General features: G+C 47.8%; 1 protein-coding gene across 4 annotated transcripts in view; it reads left to right on the top strand.

The window, feature by feature from the left end:
* The first annotated feature begins 8445 nt into the window (after positions 1–8445).
* Positions 8446–19985, top strand: part of PSPC1 (paraspeckle component 1) — a 77439-nt gene continuing 65899 nt past the window's right edge. For 3 of the 4 annotated variants that reach the window (XR_003753843.2, XR_003753844.2, XM_029047823.2), the window contains exons 1-3: positions 8449–9028; positions 13736–14037; positions 18899–18994. Coding sequence is in view for 2 of the 4 variants with exons in the window: in XM_029047823.2 (XP_028903656.1) it covers positions 8564–9028; positions 13736–14037; positions 18899–18994 (863 nt within the window). In the remaining 2 variants the exon portion in view is untranslated. Of the gene's footprint in view, positions 9029–13735; positions 14038–18898; positions 18995–19985 lie in introns of all 4 variants that reach the window. The other variant, XM_029047822.1, reaches the window with a different exon arrangement.

Raw genomic sequence — 19985 nt, 5'->3', positions numbered from 1 at the left:
TACTTACTGAGAATTTACCGTGGGCAGAGCACTGTACTAAGAGCTTGGGAGAGTGCAGTATAACAGAGTCAGTAAACCCGCTCCCTACCCACAACGAGCTTATAGTCTAGACTGGTAGGCAGACAATAATAATAATAATAATAATAATGTTGGTATTTGTTAAGCGCTTACTATGTGCAGAGCACTGTTCTAAGCGCTGGGGTAAATACAGGGTAATCAGGTTGTCCCACGTGGGGCTCACAGTCTTCATCCCCATTTTACAAATGAGGAAACTGAGGCACAGAGAAGTTGTGACTTGTCCATAGTCACACACCTGGCAAGTGGCAAAGCTGGGATTAAATAAATTACAAATGGGTGCATAAATGCTATGGGGCTGGAGATGGGGGCGGAATAAACGGTTCAAATCCAAGTGCAAGGGCCATGCAGAAGAGAGTGGGAAAAGAGGAAGTGAAGGCTTGATTGGGGAAGTTCCCCTCAAGTTCCTCTCTTCCAATTCTTTCCTTGACCCTCTCCAGTCTGGCTTCCATCCCCTTCACTCCACAGAAACCGCCCTCTCAAAGGACACAAATGATCTCTTTCTTGCCAGATCCAACGGCCTCTACTTCATCCTAATTCTTTCTGACCTCTCAGCTGCCTTCAACACCTCATCCATACCTTTCTCTTGGAAACATTATCCAGCCTCAGCTTCACTGACACTGTCCTCTCCTAGTTCTCCTCCTATGTTTCTGGCTGCTCATTTTCAGTCTCTTTGACAGGCTACTCTTCCGCCCCCCACCCTCTAACTGCGGATGTCTCTCAAGGTTTAGTTCTGGATCCCCATCCTTTCTCCATCTACACACTACTCCTTTGGAGAACTCATTCACTCCCATGGCTTCAGCTACACCATCTCTGCAGATAACTCTCAAATCTACACCTCTAGCCCTGATCTCTTTCCCTCTCTGCAGTCTTGCATTTCCCCCTGCCTTCAAGACATGTTCACTTGGATGTCCTGCCGTCACCTCAAACTTAACATGTCCAAAACAGAACACCTTATCTTCCCACCCAAACCCTGTTCTCCCCCGACTTTCCCATCTCTGTAGACACCACCACCACCATCATCCTTCTTGTCTCATAAGCCAGTAACCTCGGTGTTTTCCCTGTCTCATCTCTCATTCAACCCACATATTCAATCTCTCATTAAATCCCTTTTGTTCAACCTTCACAACATCACTAAAATCTGTCCTTTCCTCTCCATCCAGACCACTACCACATTAATCCAGGCACTCATTTTATCCCACCTGGATTACTGCATCAGCCACTTTGCTGACCTCCCTGCCTCCTGTCTCTCTCCACTCCAGTCCATATGTCACTCTGCCACCTGGGTTGATTTTCTGTAAAAACGTTCAGGCCATGTTTCCCCACTCCTCAGGAACCTCCAGTGGTTGCTCATCCACCTCCACATCAAACAGAAACTCCTTACAGTTGGTTTTCAAGCACTCAATCACCTTGCCCCCTCCTGCCTCACCTTCCTGCTTTCCTAATACAACCCAGCCTACACTTTGCTCCTCTAATGCCAACCTACTCACTGTTCCTCAATCTCATCTATCTCACCGCCAACTTCTCACCCACGTCCTGCCTCTGGCCTGGAACGCCCTCCTTGTTCATATCTGACAGTGTCTCTCCCCACCTTCAAAGGCTTATTGAAGGCACATCTCCTTCAAGAGGCTTCCCTGACTAAACCCTCATTTCCTTTTCTCCCACTTTTGCGTTGCCCTGATTTGCTGTCTTTATTCACACTGCCCCCCACTCAGCCCCACAGTACTTTTGTACATGTTTATAATTTATTCATTTATATTAACGCTTGTCAGTGTGGCTCAGTGGAAAGAGCATGGGCTTTGGAGTCAGGGCTCATGAGTTCGAATCCCAGCTCTGCCACTTGTCGGCTGTGTGACTGTGGGCAAGTCACTTAACTTCTCTGTGCCTCAGTTCCCTCATCTGTAAAATGGGGATTAAGACTGTGAGCCCCACGTGGGACAACCTGATTCCCCTATGTCTACCCCAGCGCTTAGAACAGTGCTCGGCACATAGTAAGCGCTTAACAAATACCAACATTATTATTATTATTATTAGATTGTAAACCAAGTGTGGGCAGGGAATGTGTCTACTATTGTACTCTACCAAGCCCTTAGTACAGTTCTCTGCACACAGTAAGCACTCAATAAATGTGATTGGTTGATTGACTGGAAGGCATTTTGGAGGAGAAGCAGCATGGCCTAGTAGACAGAGTACAGGCCTGGGAGTCTGAAGGACCTAGGTTGTAATCCCGGCTCTGCCACCTGTCTGCTGGGTGGCCTTGGGCCCTGTCACTTCATTTTTTCCATGCCTGAGTTACATCATCTGAAAAATGGGGATTAAGACTGTGACCCCAGTATGGGTCAGGGACTGTGTGCTCCACCTGATTAGCACTATCCATCCCAGAACTTAGTACAGGGTCTGGCACATAGTAAGCCCATAACAAATACCATTTTAAAAAGTATGCTTTTAATAAGGCTTTGAAGGTGGGGAGAGTGATCGTCTGTCAGATATGAAGAGGGAGGACGTACCAGGCCAGAGGCAGGACGTGGGCGAGACGTTTGTGGCGAGATAGACGAGATTGAGGTACAACGAGTAGGTTGGCTTTAGAGGAGTGAAGTGTGCAGGCTGGGTGGTAGTAGGAAATCAGAGAGGCAAGGTAGGAGGGGGCAAGATGATTCAGTGTTTTAAAGTCAATGGTAAGGAGTTTCTGTTTGATGCAGAGGTGGATGGGCAACCACTCGAGGCTCTTGAGGCGGGGGTAAATAAGGACTAAATGCTTATTTAGTAGAATGAGCTGGGCAACAGAAGAGTAGGGACTGGAGTGGGGAGAGGCAGGAGGAGGGGAGGAAGGTAATACAGTAATCAAGGTGGGATATTAATGCTTAAATCGGTGTAGTAGCAGTTTAAATGAGGGAGGAAAGGGCAGATTTTAGCAATGTTGTGAAGGTAGAGGAGACAGGATTTGGTGACAAGACAAAAATCAGCACCAGGTCATGCAAACACATTAAGACTACGAAGGACAATGTCTGGGTGTGCACAAGGTCTTTGTGTCGTGGGTCCTGCCTTGTCAGATGCCTTCCTGCACCATAGGTAAATTTCATTATCCGAGGTGCCGTCTCTGAGCACAAAGATAATTCACAAAAACCCTAGTGTGCTTGATTTAATTTTTATATCATTACTTCATCAGACCGCAAGTTCCTTGGGGAAGGAAACATTCTACCTCTGTTGTACTCTCCCAAGCACTTAGTTTAGTGCCCTGCACAGTATTTGCTCAATAAATACTTCTTTTTTTTTAAAAAAGAAAAAACCCTTGCTCATTCAATAGTATTAATTGAGCACTTACTATGTGCTGAGCACTGTGCTAAGCGCTTGGAATGTACAATTTGGCAACAGAGACAATCCCTGCCCAATGATGGGCTCGCAGTATATGAGCCTTGTGAGCTCATGTGCAAAATTCTCTCCCAGTGCTTAGTACAATGGTGTGCACACAGTAAGCACTTAATAAATGCTGTTACTACTGCTACACAAAAACCCTGAGAGAGCCAGTGTGGAAATTCAGGCTGTGAAAGGTGAGCTGAGAGATTTTGCTGAGAAATCGGATGGACTTTAACCATCTCCACCGAAGGAGAGGCAAAGGAAATTGTCAGGAGAGGAAGAGGGCTATTGTCATGTCAAAAAGCCACAATAATAATACTTGTGGTATTTGTTATGCACATATTATACTAAGCACTCAACCAAGCACTGAGTTAGATACAAAATATTCAGAACGGACAAAGTCCCTGCCCTACAAGATGCTCACAATTTAAGGGGGAAGGATAGCAAGTAATTAATCCACATTTTACAGATGAGAAAACTGAGGCACAAAAAAGTCAAGTGACTTGCCCACCGTCACACAGCAGGCAAGTGGCAGAGTTAGGATTAGAACCCAGAGTCCCGACTCGCAGCCACACTGCTTCTTCAAATTCGACGATCAAATACTGAACAGTAGACAATAAATATGTTCGATTGATTGATAAATGTACCCTAGCCTGCTTGAATTCTTCTGTATGCAACGATAAGCATCTCTTCCTGTGAATGTCCTTGTCCAGGGGCCGGGCTGCCATACGGTCGCGGAACTGAACCACGGTCCGTTTCCTCCTGGTTTGTTCTTCAGCCCCCTCACTAAGTATTCTGCGAAAGGAAGGAAGGACCAACGCATGAGATTGGGAGTTAAATTCAGCAAAAGAGAGTTTGAAGAGGATGCTGCCTGCGAAGTAAAAAGCCGTGATACCCCAAACCGTGATACCCCAAAGAAGGTTGGGTGCCGGCCAACTCGGGCTTTGAATACTGATGCGGGGAACCCTGGAAGGAGGAAGAATAGTGGCTCTTAGGAGGAAATGTCCCGGACCAGGATCAGGACCGAGGCCCAGAACGCAGGAGGGAACCCAGGCCGCCCCGCTTGGCCTCGAGGAGGGGAGAGCGCCGTACGGCTCGGGGGACACTGCCCCCTGCCGGAAGGTTTCCTGGGCTCTAATTGCAGCCCAGTCCTCGGACTCCGCCATTGCAACCCCGAACTAGCGCCCCCTGGGGGACACCTACTGCTACTGCAGAGGCGGACAACGGGCTCGGGGCCTACCGGGCCTGCGGGAGGAGCCCGGCCACGACGGGGTTCAGCAACCGGGGCTCCGAGTCCCGTCAGCGGCCATAATTAACGATAGTATTTGTTAAGCGCTCACTATGTGCGAAGCACTGTTCCAAGCGCTGGGGTAGATATAAGGTAATCAGGTTGACCCACGTGGGGCTCACAGCCTTAAACCCCATTTTACAGATGAGGTAACTGAGGCACAGAGAAGTTAAGTGGCTTGCCATACGCGACCCGCGTGGCCCAATGGAAAGAGCCCGGAAGTAGGAAAGTTCAAGACCCGGTCGCTTAACCTCTTTGGGCCTCGGTTTCCTCATCAGCGCTTAGTTCAGTGCCTGGCCCACAGTAAGCCCTTAATAGATGCCATTATTATCTGTAAAGTGGGGATAAAATTGTTAAGCCCATACAAGACAGAGACCGTGTCAATACCTTTGAATCTATCCCAGCACTTGGTACATAGTTAAGTGCTCACTGCATGCCATCAATGCCATAATTATTAGGGGCAGGCAGAGGGGGACTGTCCTTCCTGGAGAGAGGCTTGGAAGGTCATTTGGACACTTTGCCTCTTGTAGAATATTGTTTGGGGAAGCGAAGGAGTCCGGTTGAGGATGTCCCACTCCAGCCCTGGGGACAGGCCTCTGGCCTGAGGGCAGCGGGAGCAAAGTTTGGACTGCAGGATTCAGGTGACCAGGAGACGGAAGGGAAGGGGAAGGGTGGCATCCTGCAGGCTCTTCCGGGGCTTTCCACTAGGTGGCAGTCTAATCCAGGAACGAATTCCACCCTCCTCCATTTTAGGGATTTAAGGCCCACAGAGCAGGCACCGAGGCCTTGAGGACTGGCGCGATGTGTTGTGCTGAGCCCGCCAAGTCCACCCCCATTACGCTCCAGTCCGGACAGGGAACAACAGCACGGTCTAATCACCTTCGCTACCGATGGGACTGGAAGTGGAGCCAACAGCGGCTCTCCTGTCCTCCGACCATCCCGTCACAGGGCTCCAGAACGGATCGGAGCCCCTTCCAGCTTGCTCCGTCCAGGAACCTGATGGGAATTCTGGGAGCAAGCCAGAAGGCTCCTTTTGTCCCCAACCAGACTCTGGGTCTGGGCTAGGGGCTCTCCTGTCCTGGCCTAGCCAGGTAGCCTTCTGGCACCGAGCCCTGGGTCCTGGCATCATCTTGTGGCAGAGCAAACTGTCCAGGCCCCAACTCTGCCTGGGCTCCTGCCTCCATCCTCCTTCCCCCTGCCCTCTTCCCACCTCTGCCCACCCTCTTCACCTACCACCCACCCAACCCGGGTCCTCCAGCCTTCCCAGCACCCACTCCTTATTTAGATCTGATCACCAGCACCGGTCTACTCATGGTTCCCATCCTCGTTCTCTTCTCCAACGCTCATGGCCGAGGAGGAGGAATGCTGCTGTCAGAAGAGGGGGAGTTGGATTTGTGAATGGCCTAAAGTCTCGGAGCACCTTAAAGCAAACCAGCCCTTCACTCTTTATACCTTAAAGGGACAGCAATGAGAGAGGGGAGGATCAAGCAGGGCAGAGGAAAGGGGAGGAGAACAGGTGAGGACAAAGGAAGAGGGGGGCTGGGCAGGTGAAAAAGGCTGTAGTCACCCAGCAGGTGGATGTTTGTAGGGACTCTGGAGGTCCTGTGGAGGTCCTCCACAGGTCCCGCCAGCAGTTTGACAATCCTTGCCCTTTGGGGATGGAGCTGCCCCTCCACCTCCCACCCCACTTAGTTGCAAGGCAAGGACTCCTGGTGGGAGGTAGGGCTTCCCCTGGAAGCTCCTGTCTGTCAAGCCCAAGCTCCCAGGCCAGAACTGAGGTTTCTTCACTTCCTCTGATTGAAAGAGTGGGTTTGCAAGTATCACGTCAGCAGATAAGTGGAGGAGCTGAAATCAGAACCCAGGTCCTTCTGACTCCCAAGCCCGTGCTCTACCAACTAGGTCATGCTGCTTCATGGACCTGGGAGTCAGAGGACCTGGGTTCTGATCCTGACTGCCGCTGGTCTGCTGTGAGACCTTGGGCCCTGGTTTAATTTCTCCGTGCCTTGGTTTCTTCATCTGTCAAATGGGGATTAAATGTTTACTGTCCTACCTAGACTGCAAGCCCCATGTGGGGACAGCGTTTGGTGCACTGTAAGCACTTAACACATATTATTATTACTGTTATTTGATTATGCAGTTTGTGCCCAGGCAGCAGGAACATCCCTAAGCAAGTGGTTCCCCAGGGACCTTCAACTCATTCTCCTAGGGGTCTCCACCCACTGCAGATTAGAGGTGCAGAGCATGGGATCAAACTAACTCCTTTCCCACTGAAGTGGCCCTCCCGAGCCAATCGATCAATCAGTCAACCAATCGACGATATGTATCACGGGCTTGCTGGGTGCAGGGCACTGTACTAGGCGCTCAGCCGAGTCAGTAAAATGCGTACTTCAGCCTCAAGGAGCCCACAGTCTGGAAGGTGAAACAGACATTAGAGAAGCAGCGTGGCTCAGGGGAAGGAGCCCGGGCTTGGGAGTCAGAGGTCATTCATTCATTCAATAGTATTTATTGTGCTCTTACTATGTGCAGAGCACGTACTAAGCGCTTGGAATATACAATTAGAGAAGCAGCGTGGCTCAGTGGAAAGAGCACGGGCTTTGGAGTCAGAGGTCATGAGTTCAAATCCCAGCTCTGCCACTTGTCAGCTGTGTGACCGTGGGCAAGTCACTTAACTTCTCGGTGCCTCAGTTACCTCATCTGTAAAATGGGGATTAAGACTGTGAGCCCCACGTGGGACATCCTGATTCCCCTGTGTCTACCCCAGCGCTTAGAACAGTGCTCGGCACATAGTAAGCGCTTAACAAATACCAACATTATTATTATTATTATTACAATTCGGCAACAGATAGAGACAATCCCTGCCCAATGACGGGCTCACAGTCTAATCGGAGGAGACAGACGGACAAAAACAAGACAACATAATCACGATAAATAGAATCAAGGCGATGGACACCTCATTAACAAAATTATTAGGGTTATATACAAATGAGCACAGTGTTGGGGGGAGGGGAAGGGAGAGAGGGAGGAGCAGAGGGAAAGGGGGCTTAGCTGAAGGGGGGAAGGGGGAGGGAGCAGAGGGTGGAGGCAGAGCAGAGGGAAAAGGGGAAGCTCAATCTGGGAAGGCCTCTTGGAGGAGGCGAGCCGTTTGTCGGCTGTGTGACTTTGGGCAAGTCACTTCACTTTTCTCTGCCTCAATTCCCTCATCTGTAAAATGGGGGTGAGCCCCACTTGGGACAACCTGATCACCTTGTATCATTCATTCATTCATTCATTCGTATTTATTGAGCGCTTACTATGTGCAGAGCACTGTACTAAGCGCTTGGAATGGACAAATCGGTAACAGAGACAGTCCCTGCCCTTTGACGGGCTTACGGGAGACGGACAGACAAGAACAATAGCAATATAGCAATAGTATCCGCTCCCCACCGCTTAGAACAGTGCTTGGCACATAGTAAGCGCTTAAGAAATACCACCATTATTATTAGGAGGGATCTGTCCAGGGCTTCCCGAAGGAAAGGGCGAGGAGGGAGGGAGACGAGGCTCAGGAGGGTTGACAGAGGAAGGCCGTTGGGGCCGTTGGGGCCGTTCTCCGCTAACGTTTAGGGGCAGGGGGGAGGGGCCGCGCGCGGACGGCACGCAGGCGCAGTGGGGGCGGAGCGCACGCAGGCGCAGTGGGGGCGGGGCCGGGCTGGCGGAGCCCCAAGGAGCCGCAGCTCGGCGCGGCGCCATTTTGAAAGGGCTTCTCCTTGCCGCCGCCGCGGCCGTCGTCGAGCCCGCCGTGCTTTGCCGAGGGACCGGTCGGCCTCGGCTTCTCGCGTCCCTGTGGTGGGGAGCGCCCGCGGAGCGGCCATGTTGCGCGGGAACCTGAAGCAAGTGCGGATCGAAAAGAACCCGGCCCGCCTGCGGGCCCTGGAGGCGGCGGCGGCGGCGGCGGCCGGCGATGGGGAGTCGACGACGACGACGGCGGCGGCGGCGGCGGCGGCCATGGCGCTGGCCCTGACGGCCGAGCCGGCGCCTCCCCCGGCCCCCGCGCCGGCCCCGGAGGACCGCCCGGTGGAGGAGGAGGGGGAGGCCGCGGCGGTGGCGGCGGGGGCAGGGCCGGGGGCGGCGGCGGCAGCGGCGGCGGGCTTCACCATCGACATCAAGAGCTTCCTGAAGCCCGGGGAGAAGACCTACACCCAGCGCTGCCGCCTCTTCGTGGGGAACCTGCCGACCGACATCACCGAGGAGGACTTCAAGCGCCTCTTTGAGCGCTACGGGGAGCCCAGCGAGGTCTTCATCAACCGGGACCGCGGCTTCGGCTTCATCCGCCTGGTGAGCCGCCCCGAGGGGGCCCGTCGGCCGCCGGCCACCCCCCCGGGGGGCGGGAGGGAGGGAGGGCGGGCGGGCGGCCGGTCCTGGGGCCGGGGGCGGCCGGGGGCCCGGCGGAGGCGGGGCTGAGGGTTGGCGCGGCCCCCGGCTTCCCCCCCCCCCCCCCCAGCCGCTTCCAGAAATTTCTTGGTGCGAACAAAGGCGAGCCCGTCCCGCCGCCTTTCCCCTTTCCGCTCCTCGGAAAACCCCGCCGGGCCCGCGGCCCGCCGGCAATAGTAATGATGACATTCGCTAAGCGCCGACTATGTGCCAAGCACTCTCCTAAGCGCTGGGGGGGAAGGGACCCAAGGTCATGAGGAGGTCCCTCATGGGGCTCGCCGTCCTCATCCCCATTTTATAGATGAGGCAGCTGAGGCCTAGAGAAGCGAAGTGACTTGCTCAAAGTCACGCAAGTGGCGGAGCCGGGATGAGAACCCACCACCTCTGACTCCCAAGCCCGGGCTCTTAACCCCGAGCCGCGCTGCTTCTCCCAAGGGTGCCTTGAGCACCCCTGGGACCCCTCCCCATCCGCCCCGCACCCCACTAGGCGCCCCTCCACTGCTCGCCCGGGGCCGTTCTGGTCTGTCCACCCATCCGTTCATTCGGATGTATCGAGCACTCACCCTCTGCAGAGCACTGTGCTAAGCGCTTGGAAAGTACATTCATTAAGTCGGATTTATCGAGCGTTTACCGTGTGCAGAGCACTGGACCCAGCGCTTGGAATGTACAGTTCGGCAACCGATAGAGGCAATCCCTGCCCAGCAACGGGCTCACAGGCTAGAAGGGGGGTGGAGATAGACTGCCGTCCTTCCGTGCATCTGTCCGTCCGTGTCGGAGAACCGCAGGCGAGGCCCAGGCCCGGTCCGCCCCGGGGAACCTCGGCCTCAGGAACTCCGTGCTTTTCGTCCCGACCGGATGGGCGCCCCCGGAGAGGCCCAAGTAGGAAAAGCAAAACACTCTGGGTCGTACTCCGGCCCCCGGAATTGGATGAGAAATGGAAACTGGCCACACCTATTTAAGTACGGAATACGGCGCCAATAGACCCATTTTCTATTGCTTGTGTGTTATCCTGCTGGAGAACTTTCACTCAGTCGTATTTATTGAGCGCAGAACACTGTACTGAGCGCTTGGAAAGTACAATTCGGCAGGAGATAGAGGCAGTCCCCTCTCAACAACGGGCTGACAGTCTAAACACGTTTGGCGTAGGGCAGGGATTTGTCGTGGTAGCGGCCGTTCACAGTGAGAAAACGATTGGAAGGGGTGGTAGAGCTTTTGCTAGACCCCCAAACCAGTTTGCGATTCGTGGTCATGGAAGTTTTACTACAGGAATTATGAAAGGCAAATATCCCCTCCCCTCAGAAGCGATTCTGATCGGTGGCAGAACGTGGACAGGTTTTAGGAACATGGATATTAGATACATGGAGTAAATATCTTTCATACGCTGTTACATGACAAAGTAATAGGTTTTTTTTTTTTTTTTTAAGTGAGCAAGGTGTATGTTGGCCCAAATACCGTAGTTCTTTCCAATAGGAACCCAAGTTGTGGAAAGGAAACCATTGAATTTACCAGGAGGTGAAAGCTGGCCTCTGGGGATGGCATTATAATGAGCTCTATTTCATTAAGAAGTCCGTAGTAAAATAAAAACATTGTGATCTGTGTGTTTATAATGTGATGTTCGTGGGAAAATGGAGAGTCCAGTCTGTGAACTGGATTCTGGTTTTCTTACTGCCCTAGGTGTGACGGCTCAGTAACTGTAATTTGGAGCTGAGTGCCGCAGCCCGGTAGCTGTAGGGTAATCACATCTCAGTCAGCCCCTGCCCAACGTGAGGCTTAGAAAGGGGGTGAGAGAACAGGTTTTTAATCCCCCAATTTATCGATAAGGGATAAGTTAAGTGATCTACTCAAGGTCAATCAGCAGACAGGTGGCCCGAGCTGGGATTGAGGGTCCTGACTCCCAGGCCTGGGCTCTTGGCATCAGGCCATGCTGCTTTCCTGCTTTACTGTATGCAGTAAAAACGGTTTGTGTTAAAATATGCTCCATACTCAGAGTGCTGAGTCCCTGAAATCTGTGCTAGTGACTTTGCAAGTGAAGTCGATTTCCCCGTGATATTCGGTAGTGGTGGTATTTGTGGAGGGCCAGTCGAGTGCAGTGCACTTAGTGAGTGCTTGTGAGAGCTGTAGAAATATGAAAAGGAGACTTGCATTCTAGTTTTGGGGCTGTGCTTCCAGAGATGAAACTTTCTGACCAAGAAGCTTTGTCCGATCTTTTTATAGTCTATCTGTATCTGTTACCGATTTGTACATTCCAAGCGCTTAGTACAGTGCTCTGCACATAGTGAGCGCTCAATAAATTCTATTGAATGAATGAATGCTTGGTGCGTTGTAGGTGTTTAACAGATACCAAATGTCACTAATTGAGTCCAAGAGCAGCCTAGGGCATTTCTTGAGGTGTATAAGAGTTATGAAAAATAGTTGGCCAGTGTGGGCAACAAAGACAGGAGCAGCTATCCCTTGGGTTGGGCCGCTACAGCACAACATGGCACCGGGTTGCGGTCACTTTGCCTTAAATGAGTCCCGTGTGGAAAAACCCTTTGCTATGTGCCTGCCCCACCGGCTCTCTTCTTGTACTCTGCCCCAGCAGAAACACTAGTGGCATCGTGCAAACCTCCAGCATATACTCAATTCATCCTTGGAGCTTCGCAGCCCCAAAGGGTCAGGACCAAGGCTCATCTGTCATTCTCCACCGGAGCGATGGTCCATCCGTCATTGGGATGACTGGAGTAGGAGGGTGGAGGGGATCAGTTAGCGCATGCTTCCCGGAAGGGGCGACATTTAAGACAGGAGGCCTTAATATGAACCCCTAATCTGACTTAAAGGAAAGAAAAAATGGATCTGGAGTGGGGCTTATCCGTCAGACCCTAGGAAGAAATGATCCTTGTCACCCACAACACCCTTCCACCATCTACAGTTCATCTTGCAGGCATTAAGGTTTGAAAGCTTGGTCTTAGCATCCCAGCAAGCTGGAGGCAGGTAGGGAGAAAGCGACTCGTAAAAGACGTAAGGGGTACCTGAGGCTCAATTTAGAGTTCAAGTTTTGGATGTACAAAGCCACCCATTTCACTGAAATATGTCTATCAAACAATATTCTTTTTCTTCCATTTAAAGGGTATGTGGCTTCTAATTTGGAAGGGAGAGATTGCTTTGGAAGTTAAATACCAACTAATGACCACGCCCATGTAATAGCAGTATCAGTAATTATTTTTAATGCTATATGTCAAGCGCTTACTCTATGCCAGTACTGTTCTAAGTGCTGGGGTTTATTAAGCGCTTACCACGTACAGAGCACTGTAATAATAATAATAATTGCAATACTAAGTGTTTTTTTTTAATGTATCTAGCATTGAACTAAGGGCTGGGGTGGTTACAAGGTAATCAGGTTTCACATGGGGCTCACAGTCTAGGAGGGAGAAAAGGTTTGAGTCCCCGTTGTGCAATTGAGGGAACTGAGGCTTGTAGATTTTTTTTCCCTCTTATTTTTTTCCCCATTATTTGTTAAGCCCTTATTATATGCCAGGCACTGTACTAAGCACTGGGGTAGATACAAGCTGATTAGATTGGACACAGTCCATGTTACCCATGGATCTTACAGTCTTAATCCCCATTTTACAGATGAGGTAACAGTCCCGGAGAAGTTAAGTGATTTGCCCAGGGTCACACACAGCAGACATGTGGCAGAGCTGGGATTAGAACCCAGGTCCTCTGATTCCCAGGATTGGGCTCTTTCCATTATTCCATGTTGCTTCACTAAGTGCTGGTAGAAAATGCACAGGTGGGAATTCAACATGGTCCCTGTCCCTCTGGCTCACAAACTAAGAGGAACCCCCCTCCCCCCCCAAAATATGTATGTATGTGTGTCAGGGAAAAGCAGAACTCTTTCCCTTTGAGGACTAAGGCGGCTAATTTTTAAAGCACATCTCCAAGCTTGGGCAACCTGAAACACTTCAAAAGGAGCTGATGCAGTGGCCATGGAGGGTTCAAATGCACTTGGCAGTAAATTCTTATAAGGATATATGGTGCACACACAAATTCCATTCAGATTCCTCTGTATTTGGTGTACTAATTCAGCCAGATATGGAAAAATACAAGAGAGGGCAATTAGAGATGATGGTTACTTCTTAGAATAAAAACTCAGTGTCCCAGATAAAATGAAATAATGTGAACTCTCCACTCCCCATCAGTGCCAACACTGTCAAATACCATGCTTTTAAAAAGGTTGCCTATGTGGAAATACTTCCTTAAAAAAATGCAGCTGAAATTTCCTAGATAACTGTTTGGAAAAAAAAAAGACTATCTTGAAATCACATGTGACATTTATAAAGTACAGTGTCTATAATGGCATTTAAAATACCACTTACAACAAATATTTTGGATTGCTAATTCTTTTAGACAGTTATAGTATTACTTAATCTTGAATAAGCATATTTCTTAGGGTAGAAAACTATCCACAGTCACTCTTTGAGTTAAAAATTTCAGTAGCAAAAAGGGTTGTAGACTCAACTCAGGGGAAATATTGAGTAGGCAAAATATTTTTCGGTGTCCTATTGAAGAACAATGGGACTGACAACATGTAGTATCAGTTATAAAAGTAAATATATTTTTTTTTCCTAAAAGGAATCCCGAACACTGGCTGAAATTGCAAAGGCAGAGCTTGATGGCACTATTTTGAAGAGCAGACCACTCCGAATTCGCTTTGCTACACATGGAGCTGCCTTAACTGTCAAGAACCTTTCACCTGTGGTTTCCAACGAGCTTCTAGAACAAGCATTTTCTCAGTTTGGTCCAGTGGAGAAAGCTGTTGTTGTAGTGGATGATCGAGGAAGAGCAACAGGAAAAGGTTTCGTGGAATTTGCGGCAAAACCTCCAGCACGGAAAGCTCTTGAAAGATGTGGAGATGGGGCATTCTTGCTAACAACGTAAGTTAATTCTGCTGTTTGATGCCTGAAAAAGCATTTTACTCATTGCGAGACTCTTGAAGTCTGTGGAAGTGGGTGATATACATAGAGGTAGGTCGTTTTGAGACTGGTAAACAACACTGTTTTCTTTTTTTTTTTTTTATTAAAAAAAAATTGGGGGTCCAGGGTTTTCTTTTCTTCTCCAGGAGCCAGTAAACTTTAGTATACATGATCTCTCAAGGAGGTACATGATCTCTCAAGGAGGTATTGTGCATTCTTGAGTTCATAATATTTTGGTGGAAAAAAGAAGGGAACGTGTGAATAGTGAAGCTCATGCTTCCCTTCTAGGGATTTCCAATGCCTTGGTTCTGAAAATCTGCCCAATTCCCAGACAGAATTTCTGGGCCCTGAAGGGCCACCACTTCTAAATGGGAATCCTAAATCCCAGTAATTTATCCTACCTTTGAAGAAAACAAAGGAGGGAAGTATTCTCTCCTACTTCTCACCTGCTTGAGAAGCGGGGAGGTGGCATTTGGACCCCAAGTAGAGACCCAGCAATGTGAAAAAATGTTAAAAAGGGAGGGAAGCAATTTTGAAAAATGTTTCTTAGAGAAATTCCTGTTTTAATATCCCGAAAATACTTATCTTTTTTCATCTGAACTCAAGCATCATAGTTAGCCTACTTCTGTTTCCTGTGTCTAGGAATACATGTAGCTAGCTGTTCCTCTTGAGGCTTGGGTCAGTCCACCAAAACAAAAACAACAATAAAAAAAAAAAAACAACCACCTTCAAACTCTTTGGTCTGGGATACCTTTGAAGACCACCCAGAATTCTAAATAAATTGGGCTTATTTTAGATGATGATCTGGATGCCTAGAACAGAATTTGCAGTTTTTAAGGTGGTGGTACTTGCCCCATTAAATTCTGGGGTGACATCAACAACAGTATTGTGCAACTCCTGATGGTGGAGCATTGTGTTAAATGCTGAGAAACACAACACTAGGGAAAAGATCAAGGCTGGTTGGCAGAGGAGTTTTGAGCTTTTGCTTGAGGAGAATAATGCCTTTCCTGATAAATTTTTGTGATAAAGCTGCTAAAGTTGTAGAAGGGTTAGTATATTCTGGGATATCGAGAAATGAGGGCAGATTCAAGCATACACCAGATCACAGACATCTCAAGGATACAGCCTGTTTGGTTTTATCTTTTACTGTGGGTTACAACACCCCACGATACCATTACCTTGGAGGATTTAACCTGCATTGTTTGATACCTTAAGCTTGTTGTCGGTATGGAATGTGTCTGTTTATGGTTCGATTGTACTCTCCCAAGCACTTAGTACAGTGCTTTGCACACAGCAGTCATTAAATACAATTGAATGAATGAATGAGTGAATGAATGAACTTACCTTATGCCTGTGCCCATCCAGATTAAATGTTCTGGCTGAGTACTGTAGTTGAGTAGACTGTGGAGCCCTCTCCACAGTCTTTTTATCTGGGCTGAGATTAAGGTATCAGCAGTGAATGGGTCTTGGAGGAAGCTCTAACCACAGTTGGTTTGATTTTTTTTCAAGTGTTAAAAGAAATCCATGAAAATAACCCACCAAGTTGTTGAATTTGGGAGGCCTCTTAGTTTAGAAATTGATGCCGGCAATGCAGGTATTTAATGAGTCCCTGCTGTGTGCAGAGAACTGTACCAAGCTCTTGGGAGAGTTAAATTTAAGAGTTGGTAGACACATTCCCTTTGAGCTTAAATTCTAGAGAGGGGAGACAAACATTAAAAATAAATTACAGATATATTCATAAGTGCTTTGGGGCTGAGAATAGAGGGTGCAAATCTTAGTGCGAGTTTGACGCAGAAGGGAGTGGGAGAAGTGGAAATGAGAGCTTGGGAAGGCCTCTTGGTGGAGATGTGTTTTTAATAAGGCTTTGCAGATGGGGAGCGTGAAAGTATGTCAGAGTAGAAGAGGGAGAGTGTTTCAAGCCAGAGGCAGGATGTAGGCGAGTGGTCAGCGGTGCGATAGACAAGACTGAGAAACAGAGAGTAATATGGCGGTTCTGCCTACAGTGATAAGAAAGTCAAATGGGGGAGGACAGAGTTTTTTGGGAATATGAGGAGTGCTGTTTTGGGCATGTCAAGTTTGACGTGTCGGTGGGACAGCCACGTAGAGATGTCCCGTAGGCAGGAGGAAATGCCAGGCTGCAATGATGGAGAGAGATCAGCTAGGGTTGGTAGATCCATTCCCTGCCCACAGCGAGCGTTTCATCGACTCTGGCCTTCTACTCAGAAGAATCATCAGGCATTGAGAATCTTGTCCAACTTGGACAATCCAGCGCATCACTTTATGGTGCCCAAACAACGGAAGTTAAGGTTTTCCCAGTATTGGCTAAAATTGAGACCAAAAAGTCTCCATTTAAGAAGCTGGATTAGTTTATAAGTTAATTGATTGAAGGGTAAAATGCTAATGAAGAGAAAAATGCAGTGGTATTCAGTAGGAACCAGTCTGCTACAATGTACTTTGAAAAGGAAGGAAGGCCAGTGTTCAACTGAAATTGGGGTAATTCTTCACCCAGGTGGAGAATACCAGTACAACAGTCAGTCAGTCTACCAATGGATTTAAAAATTGACTGTGGAAAGAGCATTGTACTAAGTATTTGGGAAATACAACAGAGTTGGATGTGATTCTTGCCCACAAGTTTCTAATTCTAGTGCTGCAAGGACTTGAAATCCTATTATAGCTCATTTATTTTAAATTGTGATATTTTAATTTGAATTACTTTAAGGAAGATTAAACAATAGATTAGTGGCAGGGTAGCATAGTAATAATTATTTGCATGTGTTAAGTGCCTTCTGTGTGTCAAGCACTGTGCTGAGTGGTGGGGTAGATATAAGGTGATAAGTGGAGCAGCGGGGCCTAGTGGTGTGAGCCCCCACCTGGAAGTCAGAGGATCTAATCCTGGCTCTGCCACTTGTCTACTGTGAGACCCTGGGGCTGTCACCTCACTTTTCTGTGCCTCAGTTTCCTCAACTATAAAATGGGGATTCAATCCCTGTTCTACCCCCATACTTAGATCTGGAGCCTCATATGAAACAGGATCTGTGGCCAACATAATTAATACATCTACCCCAGTGCCTAGAACAGCGCTTAACGTAACAGAGAGGCAGCGTGGCTTAGTGGAAAGAGCACGGGCTTGAAAGTCGGAGGGCATGGATTCTAATCCCGGGTCCGCCACCTGCCTGATGTGGGACGTAGGGCAAGCCGCTTAACTCTTCCATGCTTCAGTTACCTCATCTGTAAAATGGGGATTAATGCTGTGAGCCCCACATGGGACCTCCTAAATGCCTTGTATCAACCCCAGCGCTTAGAACAGTGCCTGGCACATAGTAAGCACTTAACAAATACCATGATAATAATAATAGTAATTATTATTACGGTATTTAAGTGCTTACACTATGTAATAATAGTAATTATTATTATATGCACTTAAATACCATAACCATCATTAGGTTGCAGTCTCTGTCCCCTAATGGCCTCACAGTCTAAGAGGGAGAACATGTATTGAAACCTACTTAACAGGTGAAGAAACTGAGGCACAAAGAAGTTAAGTGGTTTGCCCAAGGTCCCACAGTGGATAAATGGCAGAGCTGGGATTAGAACCCAGTCCTCTGACTCCCGGACCTATGCTTTTTCTTCTAGGCCATGCTGCTTCTCTATGGAATGTCATATTTCTCTTCTAGTGGTTCTGAAACGACTTCCAAGTTATTCATTCATTCAGGTGTGTTTATTGAGCGCTTACTGTGTGCAGAGCACTATACTAAGTGTTTATGAAATGTATGTCTCTGAAAAGATACCCCACATGGTAACCATGTTTTCCAGGTTGTATTGTGTGGTATGTCTACACTCAAACATGCATTCTGTCGTTCAACAGGCTTTAGAAAACTGTTGCTTTCTGTGAACTTTCCTTTGTCTCGGCTTCCTCTTATTTTTATAATCCTCAACAGTATTATATGGGTGCTTATTGGATTTTTTTGACTACTTGTGTGGGTGTTTGTAGATTTGTCCTCCCACATTAGAGTGTAAGATCTTTGTGGGCAGGAAAGTGTAGCTCCTTCATTCTCTCCTCCCAAAGTGTTTGGAACAGAGTGCTGCACCAAGTGTGTGCTCAATAAACACGACTCTGACTAAGAAACCTGCTCAACCCAGAATTTAGTGTCTCATTCCCTCACTACACTGTAAAGTTCCTGGTGGGCAGGGGTCATGACTTCTACCTCTGTTGTGTTGTACTTTCCCGAACGCTTAATTCAGTGCTCTGCACACTGTAAGTGGTCAGTGACTATTCAGTGATTGGTGTCCAGTGGACTTAGACTGGGCCCAGGGGTGAGTCCTAGGTTAAAGACCTGAGCAAAGCAAAACATCACCACCAAGAGAAAGCAGCGGTTGGAATTCCCCTGATCCCTCTCCCCCCCCCCCTCCATTCCTGAAAAATTTGTCATAGTTGTAGTTGTGCATCCCACGATTCCTGAGCTACAAATGTGAGTCCCTTTAGCACATTTTCCCTTGCTTGCATTTGGAAATATTTTAAGCAGTCCTGACAGAATATTATAAATCTACTGTGGAGTTCAAACATTTCACCAAATTGTTTATTGAGTTCCTGTGGTAGAATCTGACCAGGAGATGATCAGGAGTTCAGGAGGGTTTTCGGTGGCTACCACATTTGGTTCTTGGGAAGCTGAGGCTTTTCCCCCCCATATTCAAGGTGAAAATTGCTCATGTTATGTAATATTATGTAATATCCACTCAGAGCTTGAAGAAAACCCGAAAACCGTTCCACACCAGTCACAGTGGATTGATCTGAAATCAAACTCTACGAAATCATCTTTTTCAGGACTCCTCGCCCAGTCATTGTAGAACCCATGGAGCAATTTGATGATGAAGATGGATTACCAGAGAAATTAATGCAAAAAACCCAACAATATCACAAGTAAGTTTCTTCTGAGAATGTTGTGCCAGGGATAGTGTGAACAGTCTTGGCTAAGCCCCAATAATTGATCATTTAAGTGTGATGGCTAGGACAGGTCAGCATGACCCCACCTGTGTTATTAACATGACAGCTCAGGAGAGAGAGAGGGAGAGAAGGGGAAGTTTGCCTGCGAACATATGCAGTAATTTTAATAAATATATGAAGGGGAGTAAAGTTCTGGGTAAAAGGCAAAAAGATATTTTCTTTTTAAGATTTATTTTTTTACTTTGCTAAGAAGCAATTTGCATTTGTACAGTGTAGGACACATGTACACTCAGTCCTATATATAACACAGGGGTTCCTTTCTTATGAAACTTTATGTGAAGGGAAACTTGCACTGTAGTACCTATGCATTCCAACACTTCTTACCTATATGCAGTCAGTTTATTCACCTGTGTGGCGCTTGGGAGAGTTTGTAGGCGTGCCCTTGGATCTGCAGCCTTTGTTCACCCCACCCTCAACTCCACAATACCCATGTTTATATCTGTAATTTGTATTAATGTCTGTTTCCCCCTCTAAACTGTAAGTTCACTGTGGGCAGGGAACGTGGCCACCAACTGTTATATTGTACTTTTTCACACGCTTAGTACAGTGCTCTGCGCACAGTGAGCGCTCAATAAATATGATTGGTTGAGTGATTGCTTTAGAAAGGAAATTGCTGTGGTATGAATACATATGTATTAACTTTATTTTAAAATTTAATGATTTGCTTGTTCCCTTTTCTGGGGGAAACTTTGGGGGCCTACTTTATAAAGTAATGCTCAAGTATCATATTTGTAAAAAAAAAATTCAAAATCACTTGTAAAACTGAAGTGAAATAGAAGATTATTTTGAGAGTTTTAGGCCCCTAACATTATTTTAAAAGAAATTGCCATTAAAGAACTTTGGGATTTAGACATTCTAACCAAAAACATTGCATTATTTTATTTTCATTATTCAAACTGCCTTAAAA

This window comes from Ornithorhynchus anatinus, chromosome 20, assembly GCF_004115215.2.
Source record: "Ornithorhynchus anatinus isolate Pmale09 chromosome 20, mOrnAna1.pri.v4, whole genome shotgun sequence".
In the NCBI taxonomy this organism is placed as follows: domain Eukaryota; kingdom Metazoa; phylum Chordata; class Mammalia; order Monotremata; family Ornithorhynchidae; genus Ornithorhynchus; species Ornithorhynchus anatinus.
The sequence above is the reverse complement of the archived record's forward strand: the minus strand, read 5'-3'. Positions and strand labels throughout refer to the sequence as shown.